General features: G+C 38.0%; 1 protein-coding gene across 3 annotated transcripts in view; it reads left to right on the top strand.

Annotated features, from left to right (window-relative positions):
- LOC126190837 (neuroglian) overlaps positions 1-20458 on the top strand; it is an 83089-nt gene that overhangs the window by 43080 nt on the left and 19551 nt on the right. For all 3 annotated transcript variants that reach the window (XM_049931417.1, XM_049931415.1, XM_049931416.1), the window contains exons 16-21: positions 5155-5273; positions 5438-5624; positions 10534-10670; positions 10899-11200; positions 11696-11862; positions 16865-17075. In XM_049931417.1, coding sequence (XP_049787374.1) covers positions 5155-5273; positions 5438-5624; positions 10534-10670; positions 10899-11200; positions 11696-11862; positions 16865-17075 — 1123 coding nt within the window. The remainder of the gene's footprint in view (positions 1-5154; positions 5274-5437; positions 5625-10533; positions 10671-10898; positions 11201-11695; positions 11863-16864; positions 17076-20458) is intronic.

Raw genomic sequence — 20458 nt, forward strand, 5'->3', positions numbered from 1 at the left:
GGAGAAAATATAAAAATGCTGCAAATGAAGAAGACAAAAGCGAATAGAAATGTCTAAAAAATGAGGTGGATAGGAAGTGCAAAATTGCCAAGCAGGAATGGCTAGAGGACAAATGTAAGGATGTAGGGAAAGCTAGATACTGCCTATAGGAAAGTTAAAGAAATATTTGGAGACAAGAGAGGCAGCTGTATGAATAGAAAGAGCTTAGATGGAAAACCAGTACTAAGCAAAGAAGGGAAAACTGAAAGGTGGAAGAACTCTATAGAAGGACTGTACAGGGGAAATGAACTTGAAGTCAATTTTATAGAAAGGAAAATGAAGTAGATGAAGGTGAGATGGGAGATATGACACTGAGAGAAGAATTTGACCAGAGCATTGAAAGACATATCAAAACAAAGCCCCTGTAGTAGGCAACATTCTCTGAGAATTACTGATATCCTTGGGAGAGCCAGCCATAACAAAACTTTACCACCTGGTGTCCAAGTTGTATGAGACAGGCAAAATACGCTCAGACTTCAAGAAAAATGTAATAATTGTAATTCCAAAGAAAGCAGGCGCTTGACAGGTGAGACAGGGTGTATATGACCTGGGACAACTGGGTCCGGGAATTTTTCATTTTTTTAGTTTTTAGTTACATTTTTGTGATTTTAACTGGTAAGAACCAATACTCCAACAAAGAATATTACTGTATCCCACTTCTGCAGAATAATACTGCAGCAACAAAACATGAACGAGAGAGAAAAAATGAAAATAAAACTTAAGTCGCAAACGAAATGTGCCATATACAACAACAAAACACAGTGCTCATATAAGCGTCTGCCAACAGCAAAGTGTGACAAAGGCTTTAGGAAGACTATGCAATGCTTCTTAACAACAAATTGCCTCCATTGAGCGAGACGTGACAGCTGTTGATGTTAGATTCATTTTAATGCAAGATCTTTAAATGTTTTACATGTACGAACATATGGGCCTCCTGGGTCATCGTAGCTGCGCAAGTGCAATGAGGCCTATTATCTGGCGCTCTCTGGCAACTGCTGAAACGAGCCTATTTCTAACAGATCACAGTAAAATATTGTGACTGGTGGTTTGAAAAGTTTCAAAGTAAATTTCCTTTTATGCAAGACGAGCTATGTGCAAGAATGTACGACAAATTCCTTAAATCACAGAGCGTTTGACTCTTATTTATAAATCAACTCTTTGAGGAGGACCATCTAGAAGAATTTCGAGCCCAGATCAGACATTTATGCTGTTATTAAAAATTTTACTGGCACATTTATGAGATGTATCTTAAAGTGTAACACGCGCAAAAAAGATCAACATTATATGTGGAAGTTTTGTTTCTCTTGCAGCTTATTAATCTTTTAGACCAATATTATACTTGAAAGCTTTTCTTTTCTTGTAGCAACAATATGTATTTTAATTTAAATCATTAACTTTTCTTATTTGTGTGTTAGCACCACTTAAGAGTGATCTTGCTATTGGCTGACTACATCACGTGTCCTATGCTGTCATCAGCTGGCGAGATCACGTGACATGAGCTGTGACTGGCTTACAAAAACGCGTCGCAATCTCTATTTCAGTACTTCGGAAAGTAACATGCGGTGATGGTGGAATTCAAATCTATACCTTCATAACATGAAAATATGCAGCGTAGGTGTTGCTGCACATTGAAGACCTTTCCAAAACGTGTTTTTTGCCCCTGAGTTTCATTTTCTAAAATGCCGGGAAATTCTATATCGGTGTATAAAACCATAAATCATCAAAGGATTGATAAGTTTTACAGTGCCGAGGAAAAGTATACTGTCACTTAACACAGAAGAAGTGTATTTTCACCCGGGAGAAAGTGTATTTTCAACTGGGAAATCCGGGAAAAATCCAGAAATTTTTTTTCCATCTCCATGTATACACCCTGTTAAAATATTAACAGTCTATCAGGTGCAAGATACTAGCACAAATCATTTGCAGAAAATGGAAAAATTGCTAGAAGCCGACCTCGGGGGAGATCAGTGTGGATTCCGGAGAAATGTAGGAACACGTGGGGCAGTGCTGACTCTGTGACTTACCTTAAAAGATGTGCTAGGAGGAAAGGCGAATCTACATCTACAGCCATAATGGAATTGGAGAAATCTTTTGACTGGGCTATGCTCTTTGAAATTTTGAAGGTAGCAGGGGTAAAATACAGGGTGCAAAAGATTATACTACTTGAACAGAAACCCGATGACAGTTATTTAGGGTCAGAGGCCACAAAAGGGAAGCAGTGGTTGACAAGAGAGTAACATAGGATTGTATCTTATTCCCCAATGTTATTCAGTATGTATATTGAGCAAGCAGTAGAGGAAACCAGAGAAAAATTTGGAGAAAGAATTAAAGATCGGAGAGAAGAAATAAAAACTGGGGTTTACAGATGACATTGTAATTATGTGAGAGACGGCAGAGTACTTGGAAGATCAATTGAACAGAATGGACAGCATTTTGAAAGGATATAAGATGAACATAAACAAAATCAAAACAGGGATAATGGAATGTAGTTGAATTAAATCAGATTATGCTAAGAGAATCAGATTAGGAAACAAGACACTTAAGGTAGGAGTTTTGCTTTTTCGGCAGAAAAGTAACTGATAGTGGCTGAAGTACAGGTGATATAAAATATTATGGCAAGAAAAGTGCGTTCTGAAGAAGAGAAATTTGTTGACACCGAATATAGGTTTAAGTGGGGGGGGGGGGGGGGGGGGGGGTAAAAATGTAAGTGGAGACCAAGATATGAATATAGTAAGCAGGTTCAAAAGGGTGTAGGTTGCAATAATTATTTGGAGATGAAGAGGCGTGCACAGAATAGAGTAGTGTGGATAGCTGCATCAAACAGTCTTCGGACTGAAGAACACAACAAAAGCTGTGTGAACATGCTGATCAACAAGGTGCTTGCTCTGGTTACTTTTATCAGCTAATCACCACACAAGATACATGACATCCCACGAACATACATGTTGTCACTTATGATAGGTGATAGTACGACAGTTTCTTTCCAACTCTCAATCAAACTATCATCTTTCAATCTAACATAGTTGCCAGGGTACATTTCTACATAAATTTCATTCATACAGTAGTGAAAATAATGTTGAATAAATATTGAAATAAACATTCTGTGTGTTCGGTTATACCACAGGAAACACATTTTCATGACATCAAGTTTCCTGTAATGTGATTGGATGATGGTCACAAACCTACCAGACGCAGTTTAGTGAAGCTAAAGTGCCATATGTGGTTGCTTGGTATTAATATTTATTACAAAAATGTGCACCATACTAAAGATCTCTACAAAACTTGCAATTTTTGGTACGATTTCTTCTGCGAAAATGTCAAGAAAGGCAATGTTGGTGCATGAAACTGTTCCTTCAATACCAAGTTAAAACAATTTGAAGATGGCATTATTATTGTGAGAAAATAAGTTATATTTCATGAAATCAACAAGCGTTTGAAACACATGAAGAGACAAACTCCAGAGGCAAAAGAATTGATGAAAACCAATTCTTTTCACCTTCAAACTAGTCCACAGATCCATACCCATCTGTGATTGTGGCCCTTCATTCTAGTTTCAAACAAAGACTAGTAATGATGAGTTCTATTAATTTTACCTGGCAAAGATTCTGTTATGAATTCCTGAAATGGCAGGTCTCAGCAATGTAGCTATTTGGAAGTGGTACAGTTCCCTTCAGAATTTACAGGGAATATTTTTTAGGGATATAGATCCCTTTAGGATTTAGTGGAAAAGCTATTTCCTGTGCCAGCAAGAAATACTGACATCACTAAATATCTGCTGCTGTGTTGAAGGCAGTTTGTCTTCCATGTTCAAATGTAGATTCTCAGTGGCTTTTACACATAATAGTGAAGCTTTGGCACCATAATGTCTCGGGAGAAACCTTTGTAGTGAAGACAGTGCTTTATTTTGAAAAAACTGTCAAATTTTTATTGTTGCAGAGTTATTTTTTCTGTAATTGATTAGGTTTAATAAGCAGTGTAAATATTTCTTTTTGCAGTAACATAAATAAATGTGATTTAGAATTTCAATTAACATAACGTAGTTGATATGCATATTTTCAGCACAACACTGAAAAACCAGAGAAATAAGACAAAAATTTGGTACTTGAAGAAAATCCATTCAGAAATAATGCCAATATTGGCTAAAAAAAACACTGAAATGGGCAAAAAAATTACACTGACAATGCCCATAAAATATTCTTCAATTTTTTCCTGTCTTTAGTTATAAGCATTTTTGAATATATGTTTTTACAGTGTTGAAGGTAGGTGGACTTGCTATTCTAGTAATGTTAGTAAAAATGTGTATAATAGGGATAAATCACAGGTATTACTTATAAACTATTAAAGTAGTAATGTAAATGTAAATGTCGCGTGACTAGGGCCTCCCGTCGGGTAGACCGTTCGCCGGGTGCAAGTCTTTCGATTTGACGCCACTTCAGCAGCTTGCGTGTTGATGGGGATGAAATGATGATGATCAAGACAACACAACACCCAGTCCCTCAGCAGAGAAAATCTCTGACCCATTCGGAAATCGAACCCGGGCCCTTAGGATTGACAATCTGTCGCACTGACCACTCAGCTACCGTGGGCGGACAAAGTAGTAATAAAACCAGTGAATAACAGGAGGTGCCAGTGTTGTGGGTTGCTAGACTTGAATTTCAACATCTGAACAAACTCTGTTATGTGTGGCATTTGTGTACATACAAGTTTCTGTATGCATGTATACGTTCTTGATAACCTTTATGTACTAGATTTATTCTTCTTTTATTCCTTTCATCTCTCATTGAAAGACTAATTAACTTGCACAAGTGTATGAAATTTCAGTTGCTTGGTTGTAAATTCAGATGAGTGTAAATTAATTTTTTTCACATTGTTTTCCTGGAATAGATTAATCCTGGTTCCTTGGTTGGCAGTCACAGTTGCATCACACCTTGGAGACAAGGGAGGAAAGGGAAGAGGTTGGGGGGGGGGAGGGGGGGGGGCAGTGGAAAAGATGAACATTGCACTACTCCGTAGTTTCTTTTCTTATTTTTCACTATCCTCATAATGTACACCTAATTCAACTGCACATTCTGCATGAACACAACAGACATGTAATAAATGATTGTACTTTTATAGTTCCAACCATGGCTCCACAGAACTTCACAGTTGAAAATGTGCATGATAGCACTAGTGCCTTACTTAGCTGGATGCCTGTTCCACCAGAGTCAGTGCGTGGGCACTTCAAGGGGTATAAGGTAGGACTGCCTGCAGGTGTCTTCTATTACTTGAAGATAGATTTATCTGTTAAGTGCCCTTTATCACTAGCGAACATTTTTGATCCTTTTTTACTTATTGAAGTGGTGTGGATGAAATTGCTATTTTGATGATAGTACCATATTTTGGACCTCTTTGTGTACAGATTCAGACATGGACCGAGCGAGATGGAGAATCAGCAATGCGAGAAATTCAGGTGAAAGGAGAATCGACACGAACTCTTGTTACCAAATTTGTGCCACATTCGAAAAACTATGCTCGTGTGTTGGTTTACAATGGCAGGTACAATGGACCACCAAGTGACACACTTACATTTCAGACACCCGAAGGAGGTAAGTATCCATACTTTATATGGGAGCTTATGTGATTCGAAATGACATATCTTTGTAACAGTGCATTGGACTTTGTATCTTTACAGTTTATTATATATTTGGAAGAAAATATCTAAGAAAAAACAGAAGAAATTTATGAGAATAGTGGCAGGAACACATTAGAATGGGCGGGTGGGTGGATAGACAGGTTGACACTGAATGAATATTTATGACATAAAATTTAAGACCTTTGGTTCCAACCACTACAAGAGGGAACATATTAAGGTGCTGATGGCACTGAGTTGTAGATTTTCTGCTCTCTTCAGTTGCATATTGAGTGAGGTGAAAAATGACTATTTCTACACTTGTGTATGTGGCCTAATGTCTCTTTTCTTCTTCTGATACCTGTACGAGGTACACAATGGTGGCAGTAGAATTTTTGCAGTCTTTTTCGAATCAGAATCCTCTAAATTTATCTAACAATGTTTCTTGAGAATTATGTCATCTTTCTTTCAAGGATTCCTAGTTAACAAAATTAAATTTTCACTCTGCAGTGGAGTGTGTGCTGATATGAAACTTCCTGGCAGATTAAAACTGCATGCCAGGCTGGGACTCAAACTCTGGATCTTTGCCTTTTGCAGGCAAGTGTGCTACCAACTGAGCTACCCAAGCATGACTCATCCTTGTAGGTTTACTTCTACCAATACCTCATGTCCTACCTTCCAAACTTCACAGAAGCTCTGCTACGGACCATGCACGACTAGAACTCCTGGGAGAAAGATATTGACATGGCTTAGCCACATGCTGGGGGATGTTTGCAGAATGAAATTTTCAATCTGCAGTGAGTTAATGTCAGCCTGGCACACAGTTTTAATCTGCCAGGAAGTTTCATTTCAGCCCACATTCTGCTGCAGAGTGAAAATTTCATTCTAGAAACATTCCCCAGGCTGTGCCTAAGCTGTGCCTCTGCAGTATCCTTTCTTCCAGGAGTGTTAGTCTTGCAAGATTCGCAAGAGATCTTCTGTGAAGTTTGGAAGGTAGGAGACAAGCTACTGGCAGAATTAAAGCTGTGACGACATGCTTCAGTAGCTCAGTTGGCAGAACACTTACCCACAAGAGGCAAAGGTCTCAAGTTCGAGTCTTGGTCTGGCACACTTTTTAACCTGCTGGGAAGTTCCCCAGGCATTTTTGCTATACTTTCATATGGATTTTGCTGAACAATTATGATCCTAGCTACTCGATAAAGACTCCAAATGTTGGAACAATACCTAAAATTGTTTGCACTAGCATCATATGTGTGTTTTCCTTTACAGATGCACTGCATTTTCCCCGGACCTTTCCAACAAATCAAAGTCTTCCACCTGCCTTCCCAAATACCGATTACATGTTGTTTTTCCATTTTGTATCACTTTGTGTTATTATCCCTAAATACTTAACATGCTCAAGGTGTTCACAGTAATCTTGTAATCAGATACTATCTGGTTCTTCAAATGCTGAAAGTCATACAGTGCACTCACTGTCTGCCCAGTGTATCTCCATATGTTATACCGAACATTTACCCAGTACAAGACTCGCCTGATCACACATACAATGCAAGACTCAGCCAAGAATGTTAAATGGCTTTGTTTTAAAACAGTTTAATGGAGGAACACAGATTCGATTTTAAGACAATGTCCATTATCTGTGCAATGGGTGGTTTCTGGGACAGTATCATTAAGGAGACAGTTGAAGTATATGTGACAAAATTTTGTGACTCATTATGTGGGTTTTGTCTCCAGTGCAGCTTCAAAGCAATAAGATGAGAGTGGCAGCACACTGCATATTGGGGGGCATTGTGGATAGTGAGCATGAGCTGCTGACCACATAAAAACAGGTATTGACAGCAGTAAAGCCATTTATGGAGACGCCAGTGCCATGATTTAAATGTCCGCCGATGACTACAGTGTATGTCAAATAAACATCAACAGTATGTTGGGTAAGAAGCAAGCTTCTCAGTTTTGAAGAGCGAATCTTTGTGTCTAGAAATGCAGTTTTGTTGCTGAGGGATGTCAGTGTTTATGAATGATCACGTTAAAGCTTCTTTGAATTGTATGTCTGTAGATATGCGACTTGGTAGCCATCAATGTAAGGTGGCTTCATGGAACGCATATAATAAGATTCTTGGACGTAAATTGTAACCTCCTTTGTTCCCATTGTAATTGAGTAGTTGTGTTGTGTTTATCTGTGCACTGTTGTTTGTGACAGCATTTTGATAAGAAGCATTACACAAGTAATTGAATGACTGGTGTGCTTCCTGCTCGGGATGAGGTCAGAGCTACAGCACAGTTGTCTGCAATAAGGGTTCACAACAGAAATACCATTCACAATTCAAGGCTAGGTCAAATACCATAAAAGACTGGAAAGGTGTCAGTAGGTACAGCATTTTCCACCTGGAATAGTAGTACTACGTGGTATCAAGAAATTTATTTTGTCTGGTAGGCCTCCTAAATACTGTATCCGTGTATGGTATATTGATAATTTTTACTTTTGGATTGTCAAACTACGACTGAATCAAAAACAATTTTCGTGCCACACACGTCTTGCCTTTATTCTCTGCAAGGCATCTTCAGTGGCCTAGAATATGTACGTATTTTTACTATTTAGTTTATATTTGGAGCAATGTACCTATAACCTATAAACAGTTCTGGTGGTTGTTTTTTTCTGTGATGTAGTAATATTTTAAATTCTACTTACAGGTTGTATGGACATTTTTCTACGTGTTATGTTTCTGTTCCATTTTTGGTGCTTTTCCTCTTCTTATAGTTGCCACTTGGGGTTTCTGTTTTCCACATTTCGCGGGCATGCGTGCATGCGAAGGGGAAGTGTGGGGGTTGGGAGGGTGAGAGAGAGAGAGAGAGAGAGAGAGAGAGAGATATGTATTTATTTTATTTTATTAGTGGCTGCATGTGCAAGAGGGATTATTTTTATCTTATCATTTTTTAAATTAAGTGTTGTAGGGAGTGTGTCCTGATGCACGTTTGCTCATTTATCACATATTTGTTTTCAGCGATGGCTTTCTGAATGTGGATGTCCTCTTGCATTTGTATCAGGTATTTGTCATGGTTGTTTATTCTAATTATTTTCATTTCTTTTTCCTTGTTTCTGGGTTGGTAGTTATGGTGTTTTAAATGTTCTGCAAATGTGGAATGGTTTGTTTCGTACTTCCAGAACCTGATATTTTCTTTGTACCTTGTACAGAAAGAGATCACAGATATCTCAAAAAATACACTCGAAAGTTGGCAATAACATTCGATCTTTGGCAATAGCATTCAACAGTCAGCAACACAAACCAAAGCATTGCACCAACACAAGTGTTCACTTCCCAGTATTGTGAAATATGAAAAACAAAACCCTAAGTGGCAATTATAAGAAGAAAAACTTCACAAAAATGGAACAGAGACGTAATATGTAGAAGAACATTCACGCAACCTGTAAGTAGAATTTAAAATATTACTATGTCAAAAACAACACCAGAACTGTTTATGGGTTGCAGGTGCGTTTGCTCCAAAACGTAAACTAAATAGTAAATATATGTACATATCCTAAGCCACGGAAGATGCCTTGCAGAGAATAAAGGCGAAACGCGTATGGTGTGAAAATTGTGTTCCATTCAATTGTAGTTTGATGGTCCAAAAGTAAAAAATTATCAATATATCATAATATTACATACAACTGAGGAAGACGGCCAAAAAAGTTGAGGATGTTACTGTGTCAGCAGTTGTTCAGTATTTCTGCCTAGTATAAGGTGTAAAAATAAAATGAAAGGGGGGGGGGGGGGAGGGGAGGGGGGCACTACATTTCAAGAGGAACCATCCACAAGTCCTCAACAAGTGGTGAAGCATTGGCCACATCTGGTACTGATATGTGGAGAGTTGTCTGTTGAGTCATCTGCAGAAAGTTGTACAGTGCCCAAACTGTGATTATGTGGATGTGAATTCCAACTTGAAAAATGATCTCTTTGATGTTCATTTCAACATACTGAGTGTGCTACAGGTGCAGCCTGTGGTTCCACTCCACCTAGACTGATAATTAATGGATTACAAAGCTTTGTTAGCACACTCTGAATTTGATGTTGTAAGAAATCTTCGCACTGATGCACTGTGAAATTTATCTTCCTCATGATGTTGACCTTTCCTTTGGCTAACTGTTTGAGACATAAGACTATTTTATTTAACTGCAATATTTTGAAAGAGAGAGTCATTTCAAATTGCAGGTGTGCATTCCCTATTGATATGAATGTATGTATTAGTGCAACAGATATGAAATAGCAAAGGAATGGTTTTCAGCAGGTTTATACTCCATATCTAATGGAAATTTTAGTCGCCAGTGAAAAAAAGAAAAAAATATAAATTGCGTCATGGATCAGCTGGCTTCTAAAGTGGATAAGAAAGGAGGCTACATTTCTATTCTGGAATGTTCACTGCACAGGAGTCTGCTTTCTTCTTGGTGTTGAAATACCTTTTTTCCTTAAAGAAGTAGTAAAAAATACTTTTAACTCAAATGAAAGATATTTCTCCCAAACTTGAGAATGTAGTGCCTTAAGGGTTACATTAAAAATAAAGTTATTTTGAATTCCATTCTCTAGAACAAACACTTAACAAGTAGACTTACTTCACTGTTCACAATTTTTTCTCAGGGCTTCTTGACAGCAGCCTACTAATTTGTTACTTAACTAGCACATTTGTGGAAGATTTTTGATATGCAGTAGGCCACAGCCGTGATATGTTGCAGAAACTAGTCTGTGACCGACATCTTCATCTGCTGAAGTAAGCTGTGTAATTCAGCAGCTAAACTTGTTAGTCCAAGTGCCATTCCTATAGTATATTTGTTTATGTTAATGATGTCGCAATGTTCTCTTTTTGAAGTATCAACTAAGTGTTGTGCATTTCAGTTCCAGGGACAGTACAGTATTTTGAGGCAGTTCCAATGGGTTCCTCAGCATTTTATCTCATTTGGAAGAAACCTGAACAACCAAATGGCATTCTTACAGGCTATCGAATTTATTATCAGACTGTAGTTGGTACAAAAGTAAGAATACTTGAATTATTTATTTGTATAGTTAATACTTTTTGGAATTACTCCATGATCATTTGGATAAATACTATCCCACTACTACTGTAATTGTTGCTCTCTCCTTCTCTCTCTCCCACCCCCCACCCTCATGCTGTTTGTCTTTTGTGTACCGTTTCAAGAGGCCAGAGCCTTGAGTCTTGTACTTGTGCTGAAAGCTGTTTGTGATTTCCCTTTCACTTGTAGGTTGGTCCTCTGATGGAGCGTGAACCTCCAGTCAGAGATCCAAAGCAGACACGGGCAAAGCTAGCAGGTTTGGAACCAAATACTAAGTATCGGCTGCATATACGTGCAACAACTGCAGCAGGTGAGGGTGAAGATTACTTTTTGGAACAGCGTACCAGAGGTCCAGCAGACATCACACCAGGTGTGCCTCGCTTTACATGGACTCGATTACCTTCAGATAATGGTTATGCTTCTGTCCGTGTGAATTGGGTGCCTGATATAGCTGACGGACGACCTGGATCTCATTTCTTTGTTAAATATAGGTAAGCAATCATCTTAATGCTGCATAAATTTGTTATGTCACTTTAATCTTCTTCGTTCACTAATTTTATTGTGGTATGTTTCGTTGTCTTATACAATTGTTAAAATTGTGGTATACCATGAATGAGAACATTTCGTGCAAAATTATATTCCTAATACCTGAACACTATACATTTGAATCATATGTACCACAAGAGAACTGAATGTAATCATGATATGCAGAATGATGCATCCAGTAGTAGTTTTTTAAATATTTGATACTACAATACATGAGGTAAATAGCGTTTTTTGGTGTTACCTTATGTTTTGGCTATTTATTAGACATCAGCCTTTACAGTTCTCCTGATTGTTGCGTTTTGACGCACAGTCTACCACTATGTTTCTTCAAGTAGCTCTAAAATGCAGATACTTACAGCAAAGCTGGTACTGTTATTGGCTGACACTAGCAGTATCTTTTCTTGCCTGAGAGATAATGTTTCTGTTTCTCCTTCATGTAGGCAAAAGGGTGAGACAATGTTCCAGGAAACCAGCAGAGAGATGAATGAAGATTATTTAATTGTAAGAGGCCTAATACCAGGAGAAATATATGAGTTTGTTGTGGTTTCTGTCGATGGAGAGCGTCAGACAGAAAGTGAACCAGAAGAGGTGGAGACATACACTGTTGGTTAGTATTCGTCATGCTCATTATCTGCTTGTTATGTTAACTGAAAAGCTTGGTCATGTATGTGAAGTTCAGTGTCATAATGTGAACTTAATGGTCTAAGTCCTATTTATGAGAGCAGAGCATTGGTGCACTAATGAGAATTTAATGGGATAATTCACAGGTGTTAGAACAGAACATTTGGTGCAGCATATAAAATTTGAGAAAGGCAGTTAATTGTATCAGAAGGAAAATTCACTTGAGATAGAGTGAATGGCTAGTACTTTTGTGGGGAAGAAAGAGTGAAGGAACTAACAGTTCTGGTAGCTAGGACAGTTTCTTGTAGTTTTGTAGCTATTGTGATAAGAATTTCACCTCCTAAAGTACTAGCCATTGATTCTTTTTCATAATTTTAAAATGTGAGAAAGCTCAAAATTACTACTTTGGATGATTTTTCATAATAACAGTAAGTTAGTTTCAGTCACACACTAAATGTGCAGTGACAGTGAAAGTGCATAGGGAAGATTGAGTTATTAAATTTCACTTCATAAGTGGTTTTTGTAATAATGACTGCAGTGTATTGAACACAGTGCAACAGGTATACAGTCCAGCTAATTAGGTGACTTCCAGCTTTCTGTCTCTGCTGTTAGAGCACACAAGAAAATGGAACAGATTGAGTTACGTAGTGACCAATAAAGTTGAGTAGTAGTGATACTACTTTCAAAATTATGTTAGATAAAAGCCAGCTATGTAATAAAGTACCCGTATACAGCTGGAGCTGTACTCGTGGTTCAGTTTGTTTCTTAACCTCCACCATTTTGGCAAGTAACCTACTCTATTGATCACAGCTTCAGTAAATCTCAATTATCTTGACTTGCAAGATTTGTTTTCTGTTTGTCAGACTGATATGAAGTATTTCTAGTAATAGCCCAAAGTGAAAATTACATTGACATTCCTTATGCACTGTGTGATAGTTGGTTTGCTCCTAGCTTTGATTCTGTATGGCTACTGCCTGCCAGTTGTTGGATGTTGTATGTCAGTGGATGAACACTGCCATAGACTAATCCTTCTGAAATCTGGGGCAAAAGTGCAAAGGTTTTTCAATATTTGGTCATTTGCAATGCTTCGAGAAGTTTTGTTTCTTTCTTGCCACAGCCACTGTCCCCCCTCCCCCCTTCGACAGTCTTTTTATCCTCCTGCATGTAATACCTTCTAGGTCTCAACACTTTCTAAGTTTAATATCTATCTATAAGGTTTTTGTAAGGGGTGTTTTTTTTCGGGGGGGGGGGATGGTTCTAGCTGTGAAACACTGAACAGTTAGCTCACTCTGAGTTACCAGCAGCAGCTCCCTATTTGTTTACAGATTCCACAGGCATGCAAATATTTGCTTGGGTGAATCATGTAAACAAAAACCAGGCTGTGGAGAACGCAGTGGAAAGTATTGATATGTCATCTGATACAAGTACAAAATACATCTGTTCTTCAAGCAGTCTTTTGAAAAAGTTGCTGCTAATTGTAGTAGTATATGGCAAGGGTTTGTGAATGTGAATCTCAGCAGGCTGCCACCCGCCTTAAAAGCAATGTTGTAGTAGAACTGCACACACTCTTTATATTAGCAAAAGTGTTGTAACTGTAATGTAATGATCTAATGTACATTGCAACAAGAGAGCAGCAGCAAGAGTAAGAAGGAAGAGGAGTTGGACATATCAAACTTTATCGAAAGAATGTAAAACAGTGTGGATACACCCTGGGAAATGCAGGAAAAATGTTTTCGCTGATCAGAACTGATACCCTAACAAAGACTTTTACTTCAGCCTGCTACTTCAGAATAATAATGCAGCAATAAAACATAAGTGAGAGACTAACACCAAAATAAAACTTTAGTTGCAAAGAAAATGTGCCACTTAAGCAATAACAAAACACAGCAATATGTATCAAAGGCTTTAGGAGAAGAATATGCAATACTTCGTAACAACAAATTGCTTTCTATGAGCATGACATCACAACTGTTCACATTTCTAACAGGTTGTGGGAAAATATTGCATATGGTGCTTCGAGAAGTGTTAACTTTCAAAGTAAATTTCCTTTTGCGCAAGATGAATTATGCTATGTGTAAGAATGGGCGATGAAATTCTAAAATCGAGGAGTGTATGACCCATATTCAAAACTTAATACTTGAAGACCAGCCACTTAGAAAACTTTTGGGTACAGAAGACCAGCCATTTATGCCATTACTTATAATTTTACTGGCACATTTGTATTTGATATACTGCATCTTAAAGGGGAACACACAGTAAAATATTCCAAGCTTCAAGGTTAGTTTTTCATATTTATTTTAGTTTTTTAGTTCTTTCATAGATTACAGATTATGCACAATGATGGCAAAAGAAGTATAATTATCTTTCAAAAAAAAAAAAAAAAAAAAAAAAGTGTGAAGTGAGTTGTTGAGAAATTTCACACGTAACTGGCTTGTCTGTGCATGACGGAACATGTATTCAGTCGGGCTACCCACGAAATGTTTGGTGCACAGCAGTGAAATTTATATTCATGCTTGTCATCTGCTGCAATTTAAGCTGAGTGGTTAGGATCCTGCGTAACCACACTCTCGGGGAGGGTGGAGGGGAGGCAAGAAATGGTTTGTGATCAATACTGTATGTTACAGCTTAGCTTTTCTTGTCACTATGGTGTATGTATATACTGTATGTTACAGCTTAGCTTTTCTTGTCACTATGGTGTATGTATATTAATTTAAACCATTAACTTTCCCTATTTGTGTGTTCGTGCTATAACAGTGTGGTTGCTTTTTGCCGACTACATCACGTGTCCTATGCTCTGAGTATCTGCTGCCATTGACTGGCGAGATCATGAGCCATGAGCTCTGATTGGCTGACAAAAGGGCATCACAATCCTGATTTCAGTGCTTTGGAAGCTACCATGCTGTATTTAGTGGAATTTGTGTTTACACTTTTGTAATACAAAAATATGTAGTGTACATGTGGCTGTACATTGAAGATTTTTTCAAAATGCATTGCTTTTTGCTGGGTTTCGTTTCCTAATGTGCTGGGAAGTTCTACTCTTCTGTAAAACTTTTACCATTCAAAAGATTGATAAATTTTACAGCTCTGAAGAAAAGTATATTGTCATTTAACAAGGAAAAAATGAACTTTCGCCCAGGATATAGTGTATTTTCACGCAGGAAAAAGTGCATTTTTATCTGGGAAAATCTGTGATTTTGTTCTTATCTTTTTCGTTTGTTTCTCACGTATACATTCTGTAAAGAGTTGCGAAAAAAGATACATGTAAAAAGGAAAGCTGCCTTCATGCTTGCCTTCGTTAGTTTGATATTACTTAAAAATATGAAAAAGGACGTATTCAACATCAAGATATGGCCCTGTATTCCAAATCCTACAATTCGCTGTAAATTTCAAATGTCTCGAAGCATTACAATTGCTGAGAGAGCATTGTCATAAATGCTTCTATAATTCAACAGAGTATGGATGAATTGAGAACCCATATAGAGTAATTTAATGCTTTGAAGAGTGCCCTTCCAGGGAGGCTTTTATCAGCTGGACTAGCAGATTTTCATTGTTTTTAGAGGAAAAGAGAAAAGAAAAAAGAAATGGAAAAATTAGTGGTTAGACAATCTTAACCCTATTGTTAGATTGAAGTTTAGCCCTTTGTTAGCTAATAAAAATTTATATTAAATGTGTTTAGCTTAATGTAACACTGCACAATTAAAAAAAAGTACTCTTATTTATCTGAGAGAAAGTTTGTATGTAGTTTGTTTCAGTGTATGTATTTTAAAGCAGTTGGGTGTACATAGAGCAAGAACACAATTGAGGTAGTAGCTACAAGTTTCCTTACTTAAATCTTAGCCGCTTTTTTCCTTACCGGCGTGCACTGACATAAATTCAACCTGTATCTTGCTTTTGTTCTTTTGATAGTAAATTCCCTAGAAAATGTCTTCCATTCATTCAGCTTGGCTTAGGTTCAGGTTCTGAGGAACACATTGGTATGTATTTTTGTACGTTAATCCCATTAGAGAACAATTTGCCGACTCTATCTGGCACTGCACTAGTCCATAATTTTTCCTTTCATTTGGGCTTCTGATTTTCAGGTATAAAGTGCATGGAATAGATAGCTTCTTCAACTACTTCAGACAAAATGGTAGTCATATGTACATTCAGAACTGATCTATCAACGCCTGTTTTGTGTTTCTTGTTATTTAGCACATCAGTCCTTATTTTAGTGACATAAGTTACTGGTGACCACACAACAATCTTAAATGTAGATGCTGTATGGAATGCTACCAGCATCAAAACAGTTGAAACTTTCGTATTTCTGATGCATCCAGGATGGAATGTTACAGTATTATGAAAAGGATAGTACTCCCCATATAGCAGAGATGCTGAGTTTCAGATAGGCACAACAAAAGGACTATCAGAAAGCGAGCTTTTGGTCAACAAGGACTCCCTCTATAATAGACAACATAGAATGAAAAATTGAAAACAGGCTGTAAGAGTCTGTTAGTGTAGTGATTGGTTCCCCATGGAAATGATTTTGTATTCAAAATATCAAGAATACCTGTGTAGCTTGACTTCATCTTATTTATTCTCTTAATCACTCCTTGTTTCTTATTATTGCTCATGAGAGGCACTGATCATTATTTTAATTCACCAAACACTTCTTAGGAAATTGAGTGTGTTAAATCAGACACACATGTTTTGATGTAGCTAGTACCTGTTATTATAAGAGCATAAACTCACTTTTCTCTGATTTCAGCATAAATTGTTGCCATATTTCTAATGACTACTGACTTGTATTTTTGCTGATATGTGTTTATCAGGTCACTGTTTCACACTTCCTGTTTTCTGCTTGTTGGTGTGAACATTATGTTTTTGTACCCTGTTTTTTGAATATTGGCCCTTTGTAAACAGTTTGCCTGGCAGTGTGTGAAACATCACCTTTCCTCAAGTGGATTCACATTTTGCAGCGTCATCATCGTTTTTTTTTTTTTTTTTTCCAGAAGGTCCAATCATCCAGCCTAAGGAAAATGTGGCTACAGCGGGATGGTTCATTGGTATGATGCTGGCAATTGCTTTCCTATTGCTAGTATTGGTCATTGTATGTATAATAAAGCGGAATCGTGGCGGAAAGTATGCTGTTCATGAGAGGGAAGCAGCACATGGGCGCAGTGACTATCCAGATGAACCAGGCTTCCATGAGTATTCACAGCCGTAAGTTATTTTAATATCTGAATATGTTGTTGACATAGGTATTGTATTTTGAGTCTAGATATAGTACTTGGACTAAAAATTCAGAAATGTTATATTTCTTCTAATTTATCTGGTTGAAATTTTCACCCTTTCCATTGTTTTGTCTTTAGTGGAACATTTCAGCGGTGGTATATTATTTTTGAAATGTTTAATAGCATTCCAGGTCTTCATGATGAAACACCACTACCAGTTTTCAGTAATATGGAGCTAATTTGATTACCTTTCCATGAAGGTATATTTTTGTGCCAGTAAAATTGAGGAAAGTTAAAACATAAATGATTCTAGACATGATCCATTTGCAGTGCAGTGATTCATTAATATAAACTAAATATACAATAGAAATAAATTCCTGCTTTCATTGAAGAAGTTTGTGTTGCTGTTACTTTTCCACTTGCTTGAGAAAATGTGCATGACACTGACAAGATTAACCTTGCCTATATACTTGCAAAACCATTGTAGTCTTTTTTCTGAATCACTTTATAGACTAGGGTCCATGGCATGACATAGTAACCAAGCCACAATGCTCCCAATTCTCACCAAGAAAGTATGCATATTTGTATGCTGTTGCAACTTGAATCTTCAAATATTATTTGCTGCATTTTATATTTGTGACCAACAGAAAGATCTATGGTGCTGTCCAATATTTACGACTTCTGTTACTAAGGAAGCGAAGTAAAATATCATTTGCGAAAGTTGTCTTCTAAATATGACTGAAGGTGAGCTGTATAACATTGCTGGGAGCTTACAGATCCAAATTTTCATGGCTCATTTGAAAACTTCAAAATTGTTAGAGCTTTTGTTCATTAAATTATAGACACTGCATACATAATCAGTTGTCATTTAGTCAAAAATACTCTTTTAAGAATATTTGAAACCTACAGATATAACCATACATAGCTGTTGGCAGTTTTTTCTTGGATTAAGATGTTTCCATTGTCACTAATTATAATTAATTATTCTGTGATTGTGTGAACACTGGTATTTACAGGCAGATATCCTAGTGCTAACTGTTTGTGCTATGTACTTTTGAAGATATAATGTAATAACTGTCCTGGTATATTTCACAGTGATGTGAAAAAACTGCAGAAAATGTGAACTAATACCCAAGCATAACACCCCCTTCCCCCCCTTCCCACAACAATCCAGTGTATCTTATCTTGACCTTGAAAGTTTATTTTGAGATTTCTTTCAATTGTGTATGAGGTAACTACATTAAAACTTTCTGGATAGTTACCAACATCTTGTGCCATCAAATGTGGTTACTAAAACGAGGTAATTTCTGTTATGTGTGTGTTCCCTAATTGCTTAGTACAGGATGATTATACTTAAAGTTCCAGTTTTAAAAACACTGGGAGAGAGAGAGAGAGACTGCCCAGAATGTTGCCAACTTTGAATGGAATATTGTTGAAGAAGGGGGAAACATTATGGGGGGGGGGGGGTGAAAATTTTGCACTAGATTATGCTGTTTGACTACAAATGGCAAATAAATCACAATACAATGACTGTGGTGTGAGTTGCACATTATACCCAAAGTACTGTGCAGTGTGCAAGTTCGGCATTCAGCAGTTGTGGCAGTGTAAGGTAAGCCCATCCACCATGACAAGGTCATACACATTGGATGGGAAAAATAGGTTTTTTAATTGTCCTCAGACCAAAAACCACATAAAAAGCAATGATGAAATCGGTTTTTAATTGTTGTGAAACTGGTGCAAGACATGTTCAGTAGTGTATGCTGTCCATCGTTTCTGTCACAAGTTGAAGTCGAGAAACAGCATGTTCCACAACAGATGGAATGTTTCGGGTCACGTTAGAATGTGTTGCGCAGTACGTGCCTTCAAGTCCCTGTGTTTGTAATTTGAGCACTGAACACAGCTTCTTTCAGATAATGATGTGGACGGCCAAGCTGTAGGGAAATGATGGCTGAGAATTCTAGAAATTCCAAAATGCTTCTGTAGCAGCTGCTTCACTGGCTGTGCAATGCGCGGAGGGGCTCCATCTTGCACAAAAATGATTCTACCTACACACCCATACTGTTGATGGGGTTGGAATGAGATTGGAGTGCAAAAGGCAGTACAAGTAACAGGATCCATCTCCTCAACAAAAATGTGGCCCTATGATAAACGATACCATCACAGTCACCTCTGTAGAATAAAAAGGTACTGGTTGATGTGCCCAAATCCTGCAGTTGTGTGTATTGAATTGTCCTTGGTGTGGTGGAAATGGGCTTTGTCTGGCCACAGATGTCCCCTGGCCATTCATTGTCCACTTCCATGTGAGCAAGAAATTCTAGAGCAAATGTTTGTTTTACTGGCAGGTCAGCATGAAGCAGCTTCTGAACATGGGTAGTGTTGCATGGACAGCAGTGCAGGATGTTTTGTAGAATTTTGTGTGCAGCGCTCACAGGCATGTCCAGAATTCTGCCAATTCCCAGTCCACTGCATGTTTGCACACCACTGCTCGACCCCTCCAGAGTGACGTAGCTGCATCTTCTACTGACATAAGCTCATTTGCTTTCCTCCTCTTGACACTTGAAGAGAATGTGTCTTTTTGAATTTCGTAATCATTTTCTCCAGACCCTTAGCAGACATCAGACCAATGCCTTTTTTATACTGCTGAGTGTCCAGAACCAGTAGCATGCGATCCAGTATTGAGACAGACTTCCTGAGTGTCTTAGATTCAAACTTAGGAACATCCATGTGCACCCCATCTTTTACACTGAGGTAACAAAAGTCACGGGATATCACCTTTTGCCCAGTGCAGTGCAGCAACTCAACGTGACATGTACTCAACAAGTTGTTGGAAGTCCCCTGCAGAAAAATTCAAGCCGCGCTGCCTTTACAGCCATCCATAATTGCAGAAGTGTTGTCGGTGCAGGATTTTGTGAACGAACTGACCTCTCAATTATGTCCCCTAAATGATCGATGGGACTTATGTTGGGCGATTTGGGTGGCTAAATCATTTGTTCCAATTGTCCAGAATGCTTTCCAAACCAATCGTGAATGATGACATGGCATATTATCAACCATAAAAATTCCATCGTTACACGAGTAGTCCATGAATAGCTGCAGATGGTCTCAAAAGTAGCTGAACATAACCCTTTTCGCTCAATAACTGGTTTAGTTGGACCAGAAGTCCCAGTGCATTCCATGTAAACACAGCCCACAACATTATAGAGCCACCACCAGACTGCACAGTTCTTTGTTGACAACTTGGGTCTATGGTTTTGTGGGGTCTGCAGGTCTGCACCACACTCGAACCCTAGCACAGCTCTTACCAGCTGGTATCAGGAACCATCTGACCAGGGCATGGCTTTCCAGTCATCTAGATTCCAACCAATACGGTCA

This window comes from Schistocerca cancellata, chromosome 6 (genome assembly GCF_023864275.1).
Source record: "Schistocerca cancellata isolate TAMUIC-IGC-003103 chromosome 6, iqSchCanc2.1, whole genome shotgun sequence".
In the NCBI taxonomy this organism is placed as follows: domain Eukaryota; kingdom Metazoa; phylum Arthropoda; class Insecta; order Orthoptera; family Acrididae; genus Schistocerca; species Schistocerca cancellata.